General features: G+C 48.2%; 1 protein-coding gene across 6 annotated transcripts in view; it reads right to left on the bottom strand.

Moving 5' to 3' along the window:
* The window catches only part of HNF1B (HNF1 homeobox B), a 53384-nt gene that overhangs the window by 15785 nt on the left and 12767 nt on the right, over window positions 1-24832 (bottom strand). For 4 of the 6 annotated variants that reach the window (XM_061176754.1, XM_061176753.1, XM_061176750.1 and 1 more), the window contains exons 5-6: window positions 5602-5762; window positions 571-703 (exon numbers count right to left, since the gene is read on the bottom strand). In XM_061176754.1, coding sequence (XP_061032737.1) covers window positions 571-703; window positions 5602-5762 — 294 coding nt within the window. Of the gene's footprint in view, window positions 1-570; window positions 707-5601; window positions 5763-24832 lie in introns of all 6 variants that reach the window. The other 2 variants (XM_061176749.1, XM_061176751.1) reach the window with 1 other exon arrangement.

Genomic DNA, 24832 nt, shown 5'->3' with positions numbered 1-24832 from the left:
TTTCACCGTGGGCCAAGGAGGTCTCGTTCGACCACACAGAATTCCCCTTTAAGAAGGAAGCCCCTCATGTCTTGCTCCATCTTGGCCAACACAAAGAAACATCAACACAAGCCAACCTCCTGGAAAATCCACCACATACTTAGGGATAGGAATGAACACCAGACAAAAGTGTAAGCTACAATATTATACATACTCATGCTTTATCGATTTACAGGAGTGTCTACACACACGGTCATTGGATTGCCTCAGCAACCCATTTTACAGATGAGGAGACTGACCCTCATAAAGCTTCAATGATTTGACCCACAATGCACAGCTGGTGAGCTGTGACCAAGATTCAACTCCGTTCCATAACTTTCTCTTATTTTAGGCTAAACAATCCAAATCTTGTTGAGGAGAGAGATAAGGAATGAAACGAGGTGAATCAAACCTACAAGTGGTGGGTGAGTTTTAAGGGGATCTTCTTTAGTTCTTCTGTTTTTGTTTTTGTTTTTTTTAAAAATCAGGTTGACTCATTTCCCACGCTGCTTCTCCCTGCCCCCAGGTGTTCTGACCAAGAACAGAGCTTACTTTGTGCAATGGCCATGACTCCAGAGAGGGGGGTCATGATGAGGTTTTGAGGTTGCTGGGGATTGTGGTGGGACAGGCTGTGGATATTCGTCAAGGTGCTGACCGGGGGCAAACCTCCTCCTGACACTGAGATCTGCTGGAGAGAAAAAAACAACAGCAGCATGAGCGGAATCGGGGTTGCAAAGAGCAGTGTCCAAAACGACGTGGCTTAGCAATTCCTTGGCACAGCTAATTCACTGGTTCATTCATTCATTCATTCAGGAACAATTATTAAGCACCAAGTGAGGGATAGGCACCGTTCTAGGTACAGAGGGTGGAGTGGTAAGTAATATTGACCATAATCCCTTCCCTCATGTGCCTCTGTTTGTTGACTACCTTTGAATTACTAGCTTGCCTTAGAGATTCCTCAGCCCATGTGTATTATATGATTGTCTCTGGCTCATGTTGAAAGTATCCTCTGTTCTGCTCTATGCCCTCTATATTATTGGTGCTAAAGACACGTGATTGCTAAAAATAGTAGCTGAAGAAATGCCCTGGGATTCCCTAGCATAGCAGATTAGGGCCCAGGCAGGAGCACAGGGAAGCTTTCACTGAGTACAGGTTCTAGGAAGCACTGCTCATGCATTAACTCACAAACCTCACTATAGACACGAGGCAGATACTTCTGCCATTCCCATTTCACAGATTAAAAAACTGAGGCTCAGAGTAGTTGTGCATATTGCCTGAGATCCGACAACTAGTAAATGGTAACTCTTGTATTCAAACCCAAGTCTGTCTGACTCTAAAATTCAAGTTCTTACTTTTTACAGAGGACTTTTCCCCGACAATTATTACTAAGGTTTGTCTGGGGGAGATCAGCCATTATTGGGCTTCTCTACTTTTCCCAAATCTCTACTATACATTAAAAAAAAAAAAACAACTTTTTTTTTTTTTTGGCAAGGAGCTACTATTGTAATAACAAAGCTACTAAATGAGGCTTGGCTCCAGGTACCCCTATTCTGTTTCACCATTATATTTTAATGACAGATTAGTAAGAGAAACCTACTGAGTTTTGTGTATTTTTGTCCAAGGCCACTCTGAATCCTTTTATTTATTCCTAATAGTGTCTTTTGCTTATTGATTTTCTTCATTTTCCCAAGTATATATATAACGGCATCACAGGCATATAATGCTAATTGGGTCTCTTCCTTGCTAGTGCTAATATGTCTACATGTCATATTGCATTGGTTAGAATTTTCCCAGTAGTATTAACCAGTAACAGAGGTAATAGATGTACTTACTTTGATTCTATATTATCAGAAATGCTTCCAATGTCTCCCCATTAATTATAAGGAGCTTTCAGTTTTACACACACATACACACACACACACACAAAACACACATACACACAACATACTTTTATTCATGATAAAGTAGTTTACTATTTATAGTTTTAAAATAATTTTTAAAAGTATTACTAAGAAAGGACTGTCCCCCCTCACTCTGAAATAACTCAGACATTCTTGATGGCATCAGGAATGCTGACAGGTGGGTTAGGGTTGGGATACATACATCAGATGTTTGAGTCACCCTTTCCTTCTTCCTTCCCTTGTGACCCAGAGCTCCTTAGACTATAGGTCTCACACCAGCACCCAGGGGGGAAGACACTATCTCCTGCCTGCCCTTCTGATCAACCCCATAGCTTCCAAGGTGAATTTGAAAAAGAAAGAAAGGAAAAACCAAACAGGTTTGTTTGTGTTTTTAAAATGAGCATCAAGACATGAGTTAGGGGTCACGTGACCAAGAAGGAATTCTGACCACATCAAACAAGAGAGAACCAGCTTGTTTGCTGGACTTGTTTTTCAAAATGTCAGAGTCATTAAAAAAAAAAAAAAAAAAAAAATCAGTGACCTGCCTTCAGACTTCCCCTGAGTAATGCAGTCCTTTGGAGAAAGTCAATGGAGTGACAGTAATCTCTGCCATTTCAATGTCTGGTTTTAGTGGTGAAAGAGAAACGTGGGTGCTAATGATAAAAACAATTTAAATGTGTATGGCTTTAGCGCTTTCACTGATTGTCCTCAATAGTTAATGACACACATAGGGAAGGCATTATGATTATTGCTCTATGGTACAGATTAAGAAACTGAGCCTCTCTCAATGTCTTGTAATAACCTACAATGGAAGAGAATGTGAAAAATATATATATATATTTATATATGTATAACTGAATCACTTTGCTGTACATCTGAAACTAACACAACATTGTAAATCAACTATATTTCAATAAAAATTTTTTAAAAAAGAAAAAGAAAGTGAGCCTCAGAAGAGTTGAGAGAGTAGCTCTGTGTCACCTGACTAGTAAGCGAGGAAGCCAGAATTCAAACCCAGTGTTGCTGGGCTTTAAATCCCATCCACTTACTATTTTGGGGGGCACCTTGGTCAAGTTCCTTCCCACTCTAAAATGCAACCATCATTTTCTATTTGCCTTCAGGACTGATGGAAGCCAGGGAGCTGCCAAGAATATCGGTCATGATCCTCACAGGATAATCCAGAGAGTTTGAACGGTATCAACGATGCCTTTTGCAATCCTTTGCTTTGTGCTTTACATACCTACCATCTACGAGGTTGGTACTATTAACCCTCCTTTGCAGACAAGGAGACGGAAGTTTGGAGAAGTTAAGAAATGTTGCCAAGTGGTACAGTGGCCATGAAGAGCAGGCGATCTGCCTCCAGGCCTGAGCTTTTCACTATTAAGCTCTACTGCTTTGATACTGTGAAAGTATCCAGCATGTGCTTTTCTAAAACACAAGGTTCAGCACACACAGACTGCAATCCGAAACCTGGCCAGCTCTTTGTGGACGCATGCCATTTGGGCATGGGGTGGGGGCCAAATAGAGCAAAAGAAAACTCAAATGGATCACCATTATTTCCAAAACCAATCCCTGGGGGAAGATTTCAAATGCACATCCTACCACAGGTCAGCACACGGAGACTGTCATTCCCTGGATGGGTCTTATCCCCAAAACAGCAGAGTTACAGACAATCCTTACACCACCCTGGTGATGCAGGCATTGTTATCCCCCATTTTCCAGATGAGGAAACTGAAGTTAAGCAACGTCCATCCTATGGCTGATAAACAACAGAACCCAAGACGTGGACACACTAGTTCCCTTGCTGCGTTATTTTTAACCATACTCCACTCCTGTCTTTGGTGGACCAAGATTTGTGATGGCTTGTTATATATTAACCGAAAACAGACTCTTGAATTTGGGCATCCAGCGATAGTGACATAACATATGAGCCAGGGTGTTGGAAACTAGAGAAAAGCTGGTCCCTGCAAACAAGCTTCCAGGTGTTTGCTAACGTTGAGGTGTGCTGTCTTGGTCAATCATCAATCCAATAACATACTGCCCATTAGGGCGCTGCCGAGCAGAAGAGAAGAAAAAAGCGTCTCCTGCGGCTGCCTTTAGAGCGCCCCGGCCTGGGTGAGGCAGTTTGCTTGTTAGGAGGAAGGGCGGGAGGGCTCACAGGGAAACCCCAAGGACCTTCAAGCAATAGGAGAGGAGACCTGTTTCCTCCGCTGGGAAGCCAAGATCTCTCCCGCAAGGCCCCCTCCTCCAGGGAAGTCTGGGCAATCCTTTAACTTATTTGGGTCTCACAAGGCAGCCAAAGAAGAAGCTTAAAGGATGAGAGGTGGGCAGGGGGGCTGCAAAAGGGCTCCCCTAGGAGCATCTTTCGTTTCCTTTTGCAGAGACCACTACCAGGGAGCGATCAGTTCAAGCCCCCAAACTAGAGTTGGCCGGGCCTGGCGCTCCCCTCGGATATTACACTTTGTTTTTTCCTCCAGGGAGCTGGGGACTCAGTCACCTGTGACTCACCATTCCTATGTTGCCTACACGGCACACACGTCAAGGTCTAAAATGGCATCGGCTCCCTGCCCCCTCCTCCCCCCGCCTCTAGGTCAGACACCTTGAAGGAAGGCATACGGCTCCACCTTGAGCTTGGAAGCCAGGAACCCACGGCTCCTCCCTCTCCTGAAACACAGAGCATGACCCAAAGAATCAAGTTTTCCACGTCCTACCCTTCCTAGTGTCGTCATGCTCGTGTTCTCTCGGAAGCCGCCCTCCCCTGCTGCACTTGTGTTGCTCGAAAATTCAACATCAACTAGTCTATTCCTCACCGGGCGGGGCTGCTCAACTGACATCTGGGGCTGGGCTGTAGTTATGCGTACAGACAGCTTCATTTAGGGAGAATAATACTGACATTCACCTAACAATAACCACGTTGTCATTCATTGAATATTTACTGTCCCAAACACCGTGCCTCTTGTGTTATCACATTTGTTCCGCCAACAACCCTAGTGTTATTACTTTTTATAGATGAGAAAGAAAGAGCTAGAACCTGCCCAAGGCTACACAGCTATTAAGTGCCAGAGCTGGGATTTGAACCCGGGTCCTTGTAACTTCAAAGTCGGTGTTTCCCACTCACCCTGTAAGCACCGCCCCACCCCACCTGCCATTTTGTGCTGTGATCTTCACTGCCGTCCAGTGTCCTTCAAAACCCCCGTGCCAGAAGCTTCCCCACCTCTCGCCATCCACTCAATCCTGACTTAACTACCCTCCTTGCCAGGACCAGGGGGGTGTGAAGAGAAAGAGGGGGCTTGTTTCAAAGTGAGGTGCTCTCTGGGTTAAAAAACTGGCTTTGGAGGCCCTGGGTTGGGGGGGATGAATGAGCATTTTATCAACTCAAATGTCACTGGCAGCCCCAAAACAAACAGTGTCCCACCCGGTTTGCTCCTTTATGAGGCATTCAATCAATAAAACGAGAGCAGGGCTCTGTCAGATTTATTGGCTGGGTTCAAACCGAACACCTCTTCCACCCGCCAAAGGCTGGGTCACCGGTTCTACCTTTCCGTTCCAACTCTGGACGGCCCCCATTTTCCCCTGTGGGGCTACAATGGTTCATTGTTTGAGGCAGGCCTTGTGAGAAGTTGTGTTTGTTTTGCCTCTTATCTTATCAGCTCCAGAGCTACAATGGCCCAGGTGTACTCACCATTTTACCATCAGGTGAGAGGAGATTGTGGCCCGGGTCCAGGCTGGCTGGAGAGACTTGCTGTAAAACAGACTGGCTAGTCACCATGGCGCTGTTGCCATGGTGACTGATTGTTGAGGAGGAAGTGACCTCATTGTTTCCCTGCTGGCTGTAGCGCACTCCTGCAAAACAAGGCAGACCCAACAGCGAATATTAGTGTCACCTGACCCCGAGAACACTTGCTTTCTAGGGTGGATGACGAGGAAGAAAAGTTGCCTTCTTTCCCCTGTCTACCCATGAGAAGTATCAGCTGTCTTTCTCTAGGGTAGAGGTTGCATGGCCTCTGCTTGAATTCTAGAATGTGATCTCCATGAGGGCAGCATGTTTTGATCTGTTTTGTTTTGTTCATTGCTGTATTCCCTTGGTAGCCACTCAATAAATATCTGTCAAATGAATGAACGAACGAATGAACAAATGAATGGATTCTGATTCTTGTTGCTTCAGCATAGTTCTTTTAGGATTTAGGGCCTTCTCTTTCTGGCTGGCGTATTTCTTTTGTTCTTCAAAATGCCTTCTAGAAATGTTTCCCTGGCATCGCTTGGCCGAGTAGGGCTTCAAAGCATGAGCTGACGGATTTTACAGAGAGGCACTGGCCCAGCGGCCCTTCTAAGGACCACAACAAAATGCACCAGACTCTGTGCCCCACCATTTTGGCCAAGCCCAAGAGGCCAGGGGGACACAGGCAGAGCAGGATCAGGATGGGGCTGAAGCTAGGAGTCTTTGGTTCTGGAACTCACATTCCTTTGGTGGGGTCCCATTTGGCTGACTTCCAGGGCCCAGGGGAAGGCGTGTCTGCTGGGAGGTGGGGCAGGCAGCATGCACAGGCAGGAGGTGGATGGCTAGTAAACCACTGCAGTTTGGTCTGCAAGGGAGGGGAGAACCAAGCATGTGTACAACGTCACTGCTCTGACCCTCCCTCTCGCTCGGGAACCAAAGCGCAGGTCTGTGCTCAGGAAACGGACAGTGCTGGGCAGAGACCAGGCGACTGAAGGGAGCTGAAGGGGGAAGAGAACGTGGGCCCAGTGTGCAAAGTCCTGCTTGATGTGCCCATGAAACAGCCAAAGACAAAGCCAGGGGTAGCTGGGGCATCTCACCCTCAGCTCAAAGCTGAGAAAGACAGTGTTCTGGTTTATGCTTTGGATTCGACAAAAAGGTTCGGGGGACCCTGTTCCTACCTGCAAGGGACGGAGACCAAACGCCTTAGGCATGGAATTATTTGGAGAGGAGGGCCAACTTCTCCTTCGTTTTCCCTTTTGCCCAGTTCCCCAGGATCAAACATCACTGTATCAAGTATCCGAGGTCTGTTGGTCCGCTTGCCCCCTGCCCTGCCTCCTGCCCCACCTGGAGCCCCATCTGCTCGAGGAGCCTACAAAAGTCCCCCTCCGCACCCCCGGGAGCCAGGCAAGCTGCCCTAACCAGCAGCCTCTTATTCACGAAGACAAAGCTTGCCAAGAGGAGATCCAAGCTAGTTTTCCTTGAATTGTGCAAAGGACGTTCCCCAAGGCTGATATGACCTAGAGCTTAAGAGGGCTAGGGAGAAAACAAACAAATGCTAGGGCAGGGTTCTAACCTTCAGGAGCAACTTGTTTGACTATGAAGTGGCTTGATGCATGCTCTGTGGGCTTCTTCTATTGGTTGTTTCCCCATCCTTTGATTCAAGGGGCTGCTGGGGGGTGGGGGTGTTGGCAGAGGGGTAGCCCTGGAATTTGGTAGTTATAGGTCTGGAGCACTATATTTTGGTGGTGGTGGGGAACAGGAACCATGAAGCTAAGAGGAAGAAAGACTTCCACGTCTCCAAACCAACACTGCCTGCCCAGTCCTGTCTGTCTTCCTCTGCACCTACCTGTAGCCCCTAGGTCTCCTCTTTACCACCCTCTACTCCATCCCGTTGGGTTAAATTAGGTCCTTTTTCTCCACTCATATTTGCCACTGGGTTCCCAGCAGGATGCTTATTTAGGAGAAGAGAGATCTGGAACTTGTGAGCTCAGAAGGCAGCTGGGTCCAGTAGAAAAGGGGGAGACAGACTTCAAATCAGTTAAACGAAGGATTTTCTAACAAGGAGGGCTAATGGGAAGATTGTGTGCTCTGGAGCTGGACAAACTCAGGTTCCAATCCTGACTTTGCTCTTAACAGATGCATGATCTTGGAAAAATCACTCTCTCTCTCTGTGGCTCAGTTTCCTCTCATAAAGTGAAGAGAACGCTTCCTTAATAGGGCTAGTTTGGATTAGAGATAACATCTATAAAGCTCTCAGCAGAATGCCAAATAAATGGCAAACACGGCTAGGGATGCTGCAAGAAGGGAGCTGGTGTAGGGATGGAGTCCAAGATATTTGCCCTAAGGCTCTAGAATTCTGGACAATGAATGGTAGATTCTAAGTACTGAATGGAATTACCTTTCCACGGAGAATCATTTCCAAAGAATCCAACTCTGCTGCAACCACTGATGCTTTGTCCTGGAAGCAACTTGGGAGGGAGGCCTGGCCCCTGGCCCTCTTGTTCTTTCCTTTTGGAGAAACTGGACTTCACCCTGTTTTTCTCCTGCTTCCTCTGACTCCCTGACCAGCTATTTACCTCCCCAAGATGCTCTGCTCCTGAGAGAGCAGTGATAACGCTGGGAGTCAGGTGTGTTTTCACCTCCCAGCTTGTCCCCATCATTGATTCAGTCTCAAGTCAAACAGACGCTCGTTTTCGCCTATTTAATTTGGCTGAAGGAAGAGGGCCAGCCCTCTGGTGATCGAATATGGGTCGTGGGGAGACTTCTCCCCTACCTCAGGCTACATAATTATTTATTTAAAAATAATTAACCAAAGATATCTGCAGGAAACAAAAGCCTTCTTTACAAGGGAGCCTGGTAGGAGGGAGGCAAGAGCCATTTGTTAGAATCCCGGCAGCATAGCCCAAGGCTGCTGTGCTTTGTAAACCTTGTTTTCTCCCCCAGCGGAACTTCATTATATGAGAAATATAATGATGGAGCTGCTCTCTTCAAAGACAGATGGGCCTAGACCTCTGCACCTCCCTTTAAGGACCGCTGGTTAAGAGATAGCGTCTGGCTGGGGATTAGGGGATCCCTGTTTTGAACTCAGCTCTGCCATCAGTGTATTGGGTGAGCTCTAGCTCCCTCAGCTCTCAGCCAGAGGAGTGCCTACTGTGGGGAGGGGGCTATCATCACTGCAGAGTGTGGTGAGAGCTGGGCACGAGGCTGCTCATCCGCTCCAGGTGCACCTGTAGCTTTTCCCACTGACACTCCTCTTGCCAAGAATTTGGCAATCACTCAGGCTCCTGAGAGGGTGGCTGTAATCAGCCAGCCGCCTTAAAAGGGGGTGCGGAGGTGGACGGTGTATCACAAGGTCTCTGCTGGTGAGACCAGAAATCGATGTTCTCGTTGGAGGAAGGAGAGGCCAGGTCCTTGTGTATTTCACAAACCCAGAAGAGCGCTTGAAAGGAGAACCAAAGTAGAATAAGCTCTGGTGCCAGGTGACATGGGTTTAAATCCTGGTTCTACCACATAATAGCTGTGTGACCTTGGGGGAATTACTTAACCTCCCTGAGCTTCAGTTTCTTTATTGTTAACAATTTCCATCCCTTCGGTCATTGGATGAGTTATGGGTGTGAAATTACCCAGGCCACGCTTGGCACACAACAGTTACTCGAGACACATCTGTTCCTCCTATTTGGGGATTGTCTTTGTCTAAAAGATATTTTTAGGAAGGCTGAGTTCACAAAACTTCATTGAGCACCTATCCTGTGCCAGGCATTGTGGCAGGGAGCCTGTAAGAAGTGGAATGGCATCTTCCCTTCTCCCTTCACCACTGCAGGCTCTGAAAATGAACATACGACGAGGGGTCTGGTTTAATAGTGACTGACTGAAGATGCCAGGCTAATAGCCACAGAGGTCCCATAGGAGAAATGACAAGGCCAGAAGGTGGTCATGTACTTTCCACTCACTTCCTGGCTCAAGTCACTAATTGGCCACATCCCTATCACCAGCCCTAAGAACCACGGCAAGTATGTCCTGCAGCAAAAGGCATCTTAGCTGGAATCTAGAGACATCCCTGAGGCGTTGGAGCAGAGGTATCTACTCTCACCTGTTCCCAGTCCTCAGCATCATGGGTGATGATGCTATTTCTGAACTCCTGACAGCATGTGGGACAGAGACAAATCATTTGGTTTCTATCCAGTATGACTTGGTCAGAAGTGACAAAACATGAAGGAAGCTTATGGTTCCAGAAGCCAGCTTCTCCATACCCTGCCTTCCTGTACCAGCACCCAATCCAGGGCACTCTTCACACTACGGCAGGTTGAGATTTCTTTCTAGAACAAAATTGCACCATGTCACTGCACTGTTTGGAAACCTAACGCTGCTCCTCACTGCCTTCTGGAAAAGCCCCAACACCTGAACGGCAGAATTGGGCCGTTGTGACTCCAGTCTGCCTTATTGGTATCATCTGTCACCACATTCCATACAGCCATGTCAGAGCCCTGCCACTCCTCACCCAGACCCTGCCATCTCCTGCCTCTGTGCCTTTGCTTATGCTGTTCCCTGTGCCTGGAGAACTCTTCCCTTCTTCTCCATGTCCCATCATTTAAAATGGCTAAATGTCACCTCTTCTGTGAAGCTCTCCTTGATTCATACTGGTAGTTATCTGCTCCATCCTTTGCATTTTACATACAGTAGAGACTCTTACAGCAGGAGCTGGTCGCCCTGCACTAAAATGCTCTGATGATATGTTTCCTTCTCTCTCCCTCTTAAAGAGATGGCTTTTTACTCATTAGTGCATCCTCAGAGCCTAGCAGAGGGGCTGATGTGTGAATATTCATTGAATGAGGGAATAAGCCCTCAGATGCTTTGAGGATCCTTGCCCCAGAGAACAAGGGAGCATCCCTTCTGGCAGAAGGAGAAAATACAGTCAGTTCTGCGGTAATATTGGTATTAACAGTGTGGATTGGTTCCAATTCTATTGATATATTAGGGAATAACTTGAGTACAACATGAATTTCATATTTGAGGGATTCAGAAATCTGCACCCAGCTGAATGGAGCCACAGAGGAATATACTACAATTGCTTTTTTTTTTTTTTTTAGTTTTTTAAAAAATTGAAGTATAGTTGATTTACAACATTGTGTTAGTTTCTGCTGTACAGCAAAGTGATTCAGTTATACACATATATACATTCTTCTTTATATTCTTTTCCATTATGGTTTATCCCAGGATATTGAATATAGTTCCCTGTGCTATACAGTAGGAACTTGTTTATCCATTCACATAGGAATACACTAAATGCACACACACACACACACACACACACTCTCACACTCTTCAAACATCTACCAGCTACCATTGGTTCACTGCATGTGCTGTAAGCCACATCCATCCCCCACCTCACAATAACTCACCAGCTGCAACCCTTCCGATGCTCAGTTCAATGGGCAAATTTTAGGACTTTCTCAAGGTAAAGTGCCATATTTATTGTTGTACAGTGTTTACGTATTTCTTAAGCATTTAACAGGTGTAAAACTCTGCTAATGTTTTTATTAGATTCTTATCTTTTCAAAAGGTGTCAATGACAAAGTTTTGGAGTATTGTGCCCTTAACCGCATTTTTTTCCCATAAGCCCTGTGGTTTTTATTGTGTGACCTTGCAAAGCACGGTGGTTTTTATGATGGGTATGTTGGGTTCTATAGGACTGACTGTGCCCCTGTGTTCAAAGATGGAAGCAACTGCCTCCCAGGAGGACCCCAGAGAGGAGCTACCCAGGGTGTAATTAACCACAGAAACTTTTCAGAAACCTGTGCTTCAGGGGCTTGGACTACCCCATAGAGCCCTGGGTATCTAATCCTGCTCTCTATGAGCTTCAAAAAACAGCTTAGGAGTTTGGGATTAACATATGCACACTACTATGGGACTTCCCTGGTGGTCCAGTGGCTAAGACTCCACATTTCCAATGCAGGGGGCCCGGCTTGGATCCCTGGTCAGGGAACTAGATCCCACATGCCACAACTAAGAGTTCGCGTGCCGCAACTAAAGATCCCTCACGAGGCAACGAAGATCCCGTGTGCCGCATCTGAGACCCGGTGCAGCCAAATAAATAAAGAAATAAGTAAATATTAAAAAAAAATACACACTACTATATATAAAAGAGATAAACAACAAGGACCTATTGTATAGCACAGGGAACTATACTCAATATTTTGTAATAACCTATAAGGGAAAAGAATCTGAAAAAGAATATATATGTATAACCAAATCACTTTGCTGTACACCTGAAACTAACACAACATTGTAAATTAACTACACTTCAATTTTAAAAAATGGTTTAAAAAAACCAGCTGAGGGAGTTCCCTGGTTGTCCAGTGGTTAGGACTCGGCGCTTTCACTGCCATGGCCCGGGTTCAATCCCTGGTTGGTGAGCTAAGATCCCGCAAGCCATGTGGTGCGGTTAAAAAAAAAAAAAAGAAAAACCAGCTGAGACCCCAATTCCACAACTCCAGAAATCAACTGGGCACCAGTGTCCAGCCACTTTAAATTCATACTCTCTCTATCTCTCTGCTTTGACTCTCTGATGATTCTGGGCCAGTCAACTTCTGGGCCTTGGCATTTTTATCTGTAAAATGGGCATACAGATCTCCCTTCCTCGGAAGCCAGAATAATGAATGAATAAAATAAGGTTAGAGAAACACTGGTTTTTCCTGAAAAAGAAAATGCTGGGCAAACAGAACAGCAGCGTCAGCCCAGAAAGCATGACCAGAATTGCTCTTTTAGAAAGAAGCAAAGAGGGAGGTGTGGTCTCCTGGGCAGTGGGAGGCTCAGCTTGACCTCACGTGGCCTTTGAGCCTGAAGCCTGGGGGTCCCTTTCACTGGGGTCTGTGAGCTGCACCCAGAATCTGGTGGGCTGCCTTTCACTCTTGACATTTCAAAGCCAATCTCCCATCCCTGATAATGCAGGAATGTTCCTCTGGCTGGTGGACCGCTGCCAGCTCGAGTGAGCGTCCCAGCCACCAACAGAGTAAACATTACTCAACCGGCCGGGGCTCTGTCACACACATTCTTCCCCTGTGTTCCTAACCTCACGCAGAGTGCAGCCCAGCACTGTCGGGTCTGGAAACTGGGAATTTAAAATCAGGCAGGAGGGAGAGTGCAGAGGGGAAAGCTCTTCCAAAAAGGAAACAACCGTGTCCATCAATTATAAGTAGACAGAGCTGTCTTTCTTATGAAGCCAAAACAGAGGTTTGGGGGTAGGGGCACCAGGAGGAATTAGGCCAGTCTCGCTGGGTCCAGTACTGCATCCTTATAAACCCACTCCCCCTTTTCCCCCAAACGAGTCACTTTCTTGAGGAGAGAGGCAGAGACACATATGATTCAGTCTAGAGAACTTCTTAAGACACTCATTTAGGGTAAAAGAATGTGAACAATTCCCCCAGCTTGAAACTGGGAACTCCAAAAATGAAAGCTTTCAAATAAGCTGGCACTGCTGCCTCAGTTTCCTCATTGGTCACGCAGGACTATTGCCGGTTCTTATTAATATTTCCTTCTCTCTGAGGATAAAGATGAATGTTTGCCAAGAGTTGAGGAGACTAAAAATCTGAAAGCCTGGGAGGAAAAATCTGAAGCAAGATGAAAGCAGTTTAAACATGGGGCTGGTTTCAATTCCAGATCTCTTTCTACCCGAGGTGGCTTAGTTAGGAGCCCAATTCATAAGAGGAGAAACACAGACAGGCCTGCGGGGACGGTAAACATTCTTGAACTCAAGGAGTAAAAGTTGAGTGATACTTGAGGGAAGCCCACAAACTGGTTTTCTTATAAAAATCAAAGCAAATGTAACCAAGAAAAGACAAAGGCTTCCATCAAAAGCATCTTGGCTGAGAACAGAAATGAATGTGCACCTGAAAAAATGGCACATGTGGGGAGGTAGAAAGGGCTGCCTGTCCTTCCCACTAAGCCCATCTCGGCTACCACGCCTGCTCTTTAGCAGAGAGCTGGTTTCTGCAGGCAAACAAGAGAGGGTTTGCAACGAACATGTCAGCCGGGAGATGCTGCTGCAGGTGAAAGAAACCCAGCCAACCCTCGAGTACTTGAGAGGTCCTCACCTCTGTAAGTGTTTTACACAGTCTGCTTCTCAATGTGTCCCAGACGCCCATTTGACAGAGTGGAACACTGAGGTTCAGAGAGGAAGAAGTCATTTCCACCATCTCTTGCTAAGGGTCTCCCAGCAAAGCAGTAGTATCCCGAAGCTGGCCCCTCTCCCTCTTCCCCGATAGCCCCACACTGACTCCACATATCCTGAGCCTCCCATCGTGACGCACTAATAGTTTGAAATGATTTCATTTGTTTTCTTGGCTGCATCTCTCACTGGAATGTAAGCCCAGTGAGGGCAGGACCTCATCTGTCTTCTCCATGATCTCCTTCCTCAGCACCTTGTACAGACTATGCTCTGCCTCCTTGATAAGAGCATGTGATGAATGAATGATTGACCTGCACTTCAACTCTGACTGAGCAGTGGAGAAGTCACAATGGTATAATTTATTCTCTGATCTCCCGGGTTTTCTGAGGTTGACGGGAGGCATGTATTTTTAAGGAGGAGTAGCAGAGAAGGAGAGAGCAGAAAGAGAGATTAAAATCTAATCAAAATGAAGAGATAGCACGGATGCATTTCAGCAACTTCATGTTGGAAGGTGCGAGGTGGGGGTGCTGAGGAGTAAGTACGACGTCGCAGCTCTTCCTTTCCGCACCGGACACCTTGGACAGTGCTTTATCCAGAGTGCAAAGGGCCAGTGGGATGCCTGCAAGGACCTACCCATTCCCTACTTCTTGAGGCCTAAGAACATACCCGTTACCTAGGGTCCTGATGGGCTGACCGTTTCTAAAGTGTTTGGGCTGCTGGTGGGAGCCCCAAATTTAGACTTGCCATGTTAGAACCCAGTTTTAGGCCCCTTGGGTTTATTTGGGGGTCAGGAGGATCAATTACTGGGGATTTACTGTGGCAACCTGAGTAACTCAAACGCCTTTCTCCAAAGGAATCTAGGGTAAAACTAAGAAGGGTTAATGACGGACATCGTTAGGCCGAAAGTCTGTGTGGGCAGACACAGCCCTGCCACCGTCTGGCTCCTGGGGTGTCTTTTCTGAGAGGCTGCCTTTGCAGGCAGGGGTAATGCGGCTGCAACAAAGGCCCCTAGGCTTGGCTGACGAGGAGAATGATGATGCTTCTAGTGGGTCTGGGGAACGGGAAAGGCTATAAAGTCATCAGCAGACTGAGCCCCTGGGTGTCCACATAAAAGTGAGGTCCCATAAACAGACATCTGTACTGTGACTGAAGGGCTAATAAAATTGCCTTAGAAGAGGGAGGTTTTCCACTGCGACCTATTCATAAGCAGGACCCTACTGGGAAGTGGTACCCGGGGAAAAGATCCTTGGAGGCCTGGCAAGTGTCAGAGCCGCCTCATTATGGGAGCTTGCCTGGCCAGACCTCAGTCTCTTCATCACCGTCGTGGTGGGCAGCTCCAGCATCATTATCATCATCATCATCACCATCATCATGACAGATAGCCACTGATCACCCGGCAGGCTCATGGATGCTGGTCCCAGGGAGCAGCGTGTGTTGGGCACTGATACCTTGCAAGGTGGATGATCACTGGCTTCCACTGACCAGGAGCACCAGTAACGTGCTTAGGGATCACCCCAGAGACCTGGTGGCAGCCTGGAGCTGGGGAGTTTCCTTCCCGTTTCTCCAAATGACTGATTTGCAATAAGCCCAATCCCTTTTCTAGTCCTCAGTTGTTCAATAGAAACTCAGGAAGAGTAATTCTTGCTCTTTGCTTGCCCAAGGGATGCTGGTAAGAGATTATAAAAGGAAGTAATCTAGAGTGAAGTAAGTCAGACAGAGAAGGACAAATATCATATGATATCACTTATGCGTGGAATCTAAAAAAAGGGTACAAATGAACTTATCTACAAAACAGATAAGAAACAAAACTTATGTAGAAAACAAACTTATGGTCACCAGGGGGTAAGGGAGGGAGAGGAGGGATAAATTGGGAGACTGGGGTTGACATATACACACTACTATATATAGAATAGATAACTAATAAGGACCTACTGTATAGCACGGGGAACTCTACTCAATACTCCGTAATGGCCTGTATGGGAAAAGAATCTAAAAAAAGAGTGGATATATGTGTATATATAACTGATTCACTTTGCTGTACACCTGAAACTAACACAACATTGTAAATCAACCATACTCCAATAAAAACTGTTATTAAAAAAGGAAGTAATGTAGTAGAACTGAACTGAACTAGTAATCTAAACTCAGCTAATACACTAAACAAGGAGAAGCTAAATTAGTAGAACACAAGGGAGAAAGAATAATAACATGTTCCTTGAAAACTTCCTGGTAGCATTTAACGTTGAGGGATTTTTTGGTGAACTGTATACTTTAGTTAAGCAGTATTCATGGAGGTGGAGCTGAATGACTTGTTTCTGGAAAGGGGAGAATATGCTTTACATAATAATATGTACATAGTTATGTAGAATGAAACTAATTCCATGCTCAGTTTGAAAGTGAATAACACACTTATAAAGCAGGGGATTTATGCATGAAGCTTTTGAACAGGAAGCCCTCTACAAGAGAGGTTGTCATTCCACAAATATATGAACGGTCTACCATGTGCCAGGCACGGGGCTTTGGGCTAGAGACTCAGTGGTGAAAAAAGCCAAAAAAAAAAAAGCCATAAGGAGCTGGATTTTTAGAGACTTCAGGGACTACCTTTTTCATGGTGAGAATAAGACTTTCTTGGTTCTTTTCTCTGTCTTTGACAGGTAGGAATGCAAACCCTACACTCCACCTGGCAGTGGGATTCTCAAGACGAAGGAGGAGAAGGCTCATTTCTGTTTCCATCCGTAAGACATCTTGAGATAAATTAAGCACCTATTTTGTGCTCACCATGCAAACTGATGTTCTCCTATGGGAGATGCTGTTCAGAGGTTTTCCAGCCTTGCTGAGCAAGGACTCACTGGGCTTCATTGCCAGCCTGATCCAACAGGTGCCGACTGGGAGAGGCACCCTGTGGCGGGCAGGGCCAGAAGGCCTGGGCAGTCAGGCTGCCACTCAAAGGCCCTGAAAGTGTTAACCTCCAGCAGTTATAGGTGCCTCGTTTATACCCATTTTAAATCTGTTTATTGTGACTGGCCCCACCCAATCTGCTGGTGCTGTAAAGCTCTAATGGTCCCTAATAAAGGTGGAAGGCACACAGTTCCTGAAATGGGGAAGAAGTGAGGGAGTGAGGGAGACCAGGAGGGAGAGAGACAGATGATGAGTTTAACAATAAAGTATCACAATGGCAAAGCTCCCTCTGCTACTTCAAACAGCAGAGCCCTGGGCCCCAGTGTCCAAATAATAACCTGTCAGAGCTGAAAGGCCAGAGCTGAAAGGTCTCATTTGCCAGACTCCCGGAGAAATTAAGTGATTTGCCCAAGGTCACCCCTGCTCCTCAGTGCCTCAGGGCTCCTGGATCCGAGTCTGGGGCCCTCAGCCCAGCTGCCTCATCTCTTTTACTTCAGCAGGGGACCATCAGGACTGTCGCCAACCCCTTGAGACTCTAGCCTTCTCCCGTCTAGCCTATGATGTCCAGCCCTGATTGTATATCCACATCTCTTAGGGAGTTTGTTGAAACTTCCCATGCCTGACCCCTTGTTCCAAATTCTGATTCTAAAAGGCGTGGATGGGGGAGACATGGGTACTTTTAATAAGCTCCCCAGATGCCTTACATGTGGCCTGGGAAGGAGATCTGAGAACCACAGATCTTGTCAATACTTGGGTTTCACTGTTCCTGATGTCTCAGATGAAAAGCAGGGTTCATAAGAAGGGAAACTCTTCCAGGGTGAAACTGCAAACCACAGCCTTGTCAAGAACCCAGGGAGAACCAAAGCTCTTCCTCTCTCTTGACGCCCTGAGGGTTCCTGAGTCAACCTAATAACCCCTTCTGCGTCAAGCACTGTGCGGGGCACTGGGTGCATTTTATCACCTTTAAGCCCCTCAGTAGTCTGAAGGAGATAAGTATTACGATCCCTATTTTATGGATGAAGAAACTGAGGCTCAAAGAGGCTAAGTAACTTGTTTGAGGCCACACTGCCAGACAGGGACAGAACCACAATTCAAGCCCAAGCCTGTTTGGGGTGCTACACCTTGCTACCCAGACACACCCATCTGAGTGTGGTCCTGGCAATGGACTGCCTGTGACCAGCTCGCCTGGGGGATGTGGATTTCCCTTGGGAAAGTCATTAAATGCTAAAGATCATCTGCATGCACGGTGTGTCTCCAACTTGGGAGGGACATGCAGTGTACACGTCCTGAAAAATTTCTTGATGTCCTGAGAGCACTAGAGAGACTGAGCCTCGCTGGTCAGCTCCTCCGTGGCTGAACTCACACAGGGGTGCTTTGGACCGGGCTGCTGAAGCCAGAACAGAGGGTGCTGGGGAGGTATCTTAAGCAGATGCCTGCTTTCAGGTAGAGGAATGTCGCTTCCAGAAAATCAGCCCTCAGGAGCATCTGAGGTTTTCTGCGTTCACTGCAGGAATCGTGTCTACCCCACCCCTTCTTACTGCTCTTTTGCGTGAAGTTTGGGGGAGCTTCCTTCCTAAGAACAAAGGTCATGAAGCTTCTCAGATTTGGCCTCCACCAGGAAAGTACCACACCCTCTCTAAGTGGCAGGTTCCCAGGGCTAATTACCAACGAGCAGGGGTACTCACACCTCCTTTCATTAAAGGAGAGAAATGCCTTATTAGGTACAGGAAATTCAGGGTCATCTTATGTACCTGACCTTGCTACATGGTCATGACCTGCCATCCCGTCCACCATCCATGGTTCCTCCCAGCTTTCTCTCACTGTTTAGTGTCTTTGCACTGAAAGCCTGTGGCACTGGATATGGCACTTGCAAATGCCTTATGGATGTCACAGAGCAGTCCTTCCTGGAAGCATGAGAGCCTGCTTGAGACTCAATTACTACAAGAAGCCAGCCTGAGTCTACTGCAAACATCAAGATGAGTATCTAGTAGAACTACTCAAATCATCTCAAAATTGAGGTTGAAATAAACCTATAAGAGGAACAGAGGTAAAGAGGAAAAAGAAACCCAAACCACTAGGCTCCGCAAGTTATGGTAATAGGTACCATTTATGAGAGCCTGCTACATCTGGGGTGCTTTGCATATGTTATCTCATTTAATCCTTCCCACATCTGCATGAGCGGGTGTCTCCATTTTATGCACTGAGAAACTGAGGCCCAGAGTCCAGAGTCACACAGCTGATCTGTGGCCAAGTTGAGGTTGGGATTCAGGTCGACCTCCATACCCATGACTTTGTTGCTACGCCCACTTGGATTTATAACAGCATTTCCCCAGAGTATCTTTAGCATATATTCAATGTCGGTACTGTTGACGGTCAGGCATCTATGGTACAGCCCAGGCACTGGGATTTTTGGAAGTCCCCCAGTTGATTCTAAGAGGTGGCGAGATTTAGGAACTGTTGTCCTAGAGCACGGGTCAGCAAACTGTGGTCTGCAGGCCAAGCAGCCTGTTTTTGTATGACCCACGAGCTCAGAATGGTTTTCACATTTTTAAATAGTTTTTAAAAATAAAAAAAGAATATTTTGTGATATGCGAAAATAGTAGGAAATTCAAATTTCAATCCCCACCAATGAAGTTTACTAGAAGACAGCCATGGCCATTCGTTCACATATGGTCCATGGCTGCTTTTGTTCTCCAAAGGCAGAGCTGAGCAGCTGTGACTGAGACAGTATGGCCTGAAAAGCCTAAAATAGTCACTATCTAGTTCTTTACAGAAAGTTTGCCATCCCCTATACTAGAGTTCTTATGCACAGCTAGGATGCTAACCAGGATTGAATGTATTTGACTTTATTTTGGGGCTATGTTTCATATATATATATATATATATGTTTCATATATATTTACTTTTATACGTTTCATATATATATTTTTTCCCCTCTCCCCGTTTGTGTTTGATCTTGTGGCTTCCTGGCCAGCAGTCAGCCTCATAGACCCTTGCATAGCTCTCTGCCTCTCTCTCTCTGCACCTTTGGTGCTTAATTCTCTCCCAGTTCTTGTCAGTTTCCATCAAACCTTCAACAAACAGACTCCAAGGACACTTCTCCCATAACTTGCGGGCTGGGGCAATGTGCTTGCAGGCAGCTTCCTTCCTCCTCGGATCGGACAGGAGGCATCAAGGAGTCCTTGAATTCTCTAAGGGTCCTTCAGGGGGATTAGGCACGCAGGTAGGGCTGCCTTCAGTGATAGAACTCCGGTATCTCCTTGGCCCCTTTGTGAGGAGGCTGGAGTCCCACCAGCCAGGGCAGCCGGGTTTCTTTGTATGCAGACCAGGGTTGGTCCGCTATCAGGGGGAGGCTGCCAGCAGAATGCTCTGAAGGCTGGGCCTCTTAAGCTCATTAATATCCTGATTGTCTTCCCCAATCTAGTGGCAGCCGATGGGGTGGTACCCGCAAGATAAAATGACCTTCGAATTCAACAGATAAAATGGCAGTCAGATAAAGTCCCTACAAGGAGAACATTGGAGCCGTGGTCACTGTGGAACTCCAAATCAGTATAAATGTGTTTTCTAAAACAGCAGATGACTCAAGGCAGGATCTGTTTCTCTTCTGAACTCAAAGAACCTGCTACTTAGGGACAATGGGGCTTATTTACTGTGGGGATCTTTGCTGCGGAGATGAATATTTTTACGACTGCCCTCATAAACCCCCTGCACTCGTCTGCTGCCCAGGGAGTGGGCGGGGCTCCAGAGGTGAGCTGAGGTGCCTGCACTGTCTCAGAAGCCCCATTAAGTTGTTAAGGCATTTAGTGCCCCAGACAGAGCCGACTGCAAGGGCAGTTCAAATCCCCACCCAGATGGGGATGGGGTTGTGAAAGAGGGGGCTTTGGTTTCTTCCCTGGGCAGGGCACAGAATCCACCTTGGTCAGGGGCAACAGTTGGTGGGGGGGGGGGCGGGGAGAGGTTGAGAGGGAGGCGGAAGTAGCAAACTAGCCAGACTGGGAGACCCCACTCTTAACCCACCTCGCAAAGCCCCTTTGTCATTCAGAGGGGAACAGTAAGAATATAGGAGAAGAAGGAACTGTGGGAGGATTGTGTGTGTGTGTGTGTGTGTGTGTGTTGATTTCCATGCCTGAAAGTCCTTAGCATCTGTGTAAAGCAAAGTGATAGTCAGTGTGTAACAGCTCAAAACCTGTCTCTGCCACTTACAAACTATATGAACTTGGGCAAATTACTGACATACGAAATATCTCACCTTCCTTGATTGTAAAATAAGGGTAAGGTTATGGATGGTGTCTACCCTACAAAGTTGTGAGGATTAAATAAGATGATGCATGTACTCAGCCCAGGGCCTGGTACCCAGGAAGCGCTCGATCAGCACTAGCTGTTCTGATTATTCAAATTTACTCACGACCCCGCCACTGGGCACTTTTGAGATTTCCTTGGGTTCTGCAGATTTCAGTGTCAGGGAAAACCACAGCGACCACATGATATCCTGGCCCAGAGTCTGGTTTGTCTAAGATCCAGGGTTAGATTTCTGCAGGCAAGTTAGGAGGAGATGTAAGAGGGGTTCGGGGGGAGGCAGGAGGCTGGATTGTCAGGTCCTCAAGCTCTGATCTGACCATGGGGGCAATCACAGCCCCTGGGCTTGGAGAGGGAGGAGTAGAATTTGAAGGGAGTGAGGAGTAAGCAGCCACAGAAATAAACGTCTCCTCTTCTTGGGTAAAGAGGCTGTGTGGCTCAGGACATCCAAAGGTTATCCTGGTAGGGCTTGTTCTCGCCTCTGGGCCTCACTTTCTTACTAGGAGAATGAGCCTCTATCTCCTTCTCGAAAGATGATACAAGAGGGAGGCCATTAGGTGTGGGGTGAGTGAAGGCTGATGAAGACCTCTGCCCCTTCCTCGCTGTCGCAAGGCGGCCAGGTGAGTTTGCTGGAGGCGACCAGGCGAGTTTGCCACAGACTGGAGCAAAGGGGACAGTACGCAAGGCCACCGCAGATCGTGCAGCGGATCCCAGGGCTTGGGCCAAGGCTAGCCCAGCTTCCATCCCACGCCAACTTCCTCCTCCTCGGGCTGATCAATACAGGCACCAGTCTCCAACCAGTCTGCTTCCTGGCCACAGCCCTGCTCTCTGACCTTTGGGGGGCCTTTCTCTTGATTCCACTCCAGAATGGAGGTCGGAGCCATCACTCCGGGCCTGCTCAAAGGCCTCAGAATGGGCTGTCACAGGGCCTATAACCAGGGACAGCTCCTGCTGGCGAGAGCTGGGATGGGGGGGGTGCAGATAAAGGCCTTCCCGGCTGAAGATAAATGGCTGCCCGCAGCCTGCTACAGTAACTCCAGGCCCCCAAGAAGAGCAAACAAAGGGTGCCCCTGTGACACTCACTGGAAAGATGAAGCCCCATCAGAGGCAGCCAGGCTGGTTCAAAGCCCCAACTTAATTGTCAATTAAGCATGCATGAGGAAGACAAAGCCATGACAACCCTGGGCTGCATGCTGGCGTGTGATTGTAAAGTCGGGAGGGGCAACGCTGAAAACAGCTGATTCTGCTGACAGTGTGTTTGTAGGGCACCTTGTAACCAATCAGCCTCTGCTGACAGAGGCAAAGGGCTCCTCCTGCCACTCCTATTGTGCTGGACATTCCAGGACCAGGGTCACCCTGTGGTCACCGTGGGCAAGTGGGCCACAGCACCGTAAGCGTGGCTGGGAGGGAAGGGGCTCAGGTACAGAAGGGATGCTCTCCTCTCCAGGAAGAGGGGTCAAGGGAAAGATTTGTCTCAAAGGTGCCTCCTGTCCTCCTGGCTCAGAGACTGGTGTTTGGAGGGGAAAGTGGGGAGGGGGTGGGGACCTCATCTCCCCAGCTCAGCCTTAGAATTTGCTAGTGCTGACTCCAGCTGTTGGCTTCTCCTCGGCCACCGCAGAGCTCTTTTCTGCAGCCAGGTAGGTTTGGGGCTTGCTTAGAGACCATACCTTGGTTGTAGGGACCGTGATGGGAAATATATCGTGAGAAGTTCAGATCAAACCTTCCCTGAGCGCTGGGCTTCAGCCTGCCGTCTGGCTGGCCCTGGGCACACTCCCTAGGAGCCTGTCACAGCCCATGCGCTGCCTCCACCAGCAGCCTGCGAGGGGGGCAGGGCCTGATCCCAGCATTTGCACCCCAGCCCCAGAACACACCTCACTGCCTCTTAGGAACAACGCCCGTGTATGAAATTGAAAAGGAAATAGATTTCTGCTGCCCGTCACTCTTTCCACTGCCGCTTGTTTAGCCTTCTGTGATAATAATAATGATAATAGTAGTTATGGTTTATTGGGAAAGATGGTGTTTACACACTCTCTCGTTTAATTCTCACATGGCCCCTATGAGGTAGGTACTATATCTCCATTTTACAGACAGGAAACTCAGACTCAGAGAAGTTATGTGAACTGGCCACGCTGCAGTTATGGGAATTAGAACCAGGTTAGAACCAGGATTCAAAACTAAGTCCAGAGAATCAGTCCCGGGACTATTTTGATGAACCCTGAATGGAAATTAAGGGAGAGGGGGAGGTAGCCACTGAAAATACACAGTGGCCCATAATTATTGCTCCATAAATAGCTAGAAAGACGCACAAACCCCCCAACGATAACCTTGACCCCCAGCCAGTTCTAGGGACTCTACGCCAGCAGGAGGTCTTCCCAACAAGACCATAAGCCCCCAGGGGCAGGGACGCGTGTGTGTCTTACTCATCACTGACGTGGTGCCCGGACTCAGCGCGTGTCTGTGCTGCGGGAAAGTACAGGGTGGGAATCGGCAGGGCTGGGTTCTAGCCCTTGTTTTGCTACCGTCGCCCTGTGGAACTCTGCAAAGTCACTACCTCCTTCTGGGCCTCAGTTTCCTTCTTCCAAGTTCCTCCCGGTTCTAATATTCACTGAGTTTTAAAAAGGTTGCGACTTCCGGGGACGCTAGAGAATCCACTTCCAGTGGGATACGCCTCCTCAGACAGCTCAGTGGTGTCTCAGGGCTGTGTTTCCCGCCCGACCCCTGCCCTGTCCCTAGTACCTGCTCCAGCCCCTCCGGCCCCGCCTCTCTGGGTCTCCTGTCACCATACAGAATGCCTAAGCCAACAACCGCCTGGTGACCTCACCACAACCCCAGCTTGTCAGAGAGCTGCCGGGCCTTTGTTTGGCTTGCAGGCTCCCTGACTTTGGTGTGGAGATCACAGGTCCCAGCACAATAGCCATTGTCTTCTCAGTAACGCCCCTAACCCCAGCCACGCCCCCCCGGGAGCTCCCCGCTCCAGCTTCACGGATTACTACTGCACAGGGGCCAGTGTTCATCTGGAGGCTTCTCTGCCTCTCAAGAGTAACCCCAACTTTCTTCCCGTGTGGCTGAGCCCTCCCCTTCTGTGGCAGCGGGACCCAGAAAAGCTCCCCTCCCTGGCCCCCCAGGCTTCACGCTGGACAGTAGCAGGCTCCCAGAGACACCTGAAGGGGTCATGCTGGGGGGATGGGGTGCAGTGTGGAACAGATGCTTGGAGACGGCCCAGCTGCTGGCTCTGAGCCTGTGCCCCCAGCACTTAGGTCAGCGCCCAGGTCTCAGGCCTCTCCCATCAGAAGGGCAACCAGCAGGCGAGGGGACGAGCAGTTTCAGAACCGTCCCCCGAGTTAGAAATGGCGCTCAGCTCTCCTTCTGCAAACCCTTCCCCAGAGCAGGCACCAAACCGACCTCAGTAAACACATCCACTCCGGGAAGCCGGCTTTCCTGGGAGGACGAAGCCCCAGGGGAAGATGTACTCATCCCATCCCCAGCCTATGCCCGACGCAGCCCTCAGCCTATGCGGGTGCTTTCCCACCAGGAAGGTGTAGGATTCCATCCTGACAAGCCCACAGCCCAGAGCAGAGGCACCTAATCCCGGCCGGGGCCTGGCATGCAGCAGCACACATAGGTACTCAACCAATTTTGGCCAACTCATCACCACCAAGATTTCAAGTGACCCGCCCTGCCCTAACTCTGGCGGAGCACAGACGCCAACAAGCAGAGTGGCCCTTCCCCAGAGGGCCCTGGGCTCCTCCCGCGGCAGCTGGACAGAGCCCTGGAGATGCACCTGGATGGGGTGGAGGAGGCGACCCCTCTGCCTGCGGTGTGGGCCGGGCAAACCCG

Source organism: Eubalaena glacialis, chromosome 19 (assembly GCF_028564815.1).
Source record: "Eubalaena glacialis isolate mEubGla1 chromosome 19, mEubGla1.1.hap2.+ XY, whole genome shotgun sequence".
Taxonomy (NCBI): Eukaryota; Metazoa; Chordata; class Mammalia; order Artiodactyla; family Balaenidae; genus Eubalaena; species Eubalaena glacialis.
Note: the sequence above shows the minus strand (reverse complement) of the source record. Positions and strands in the feature narration are given on the sequence as shown.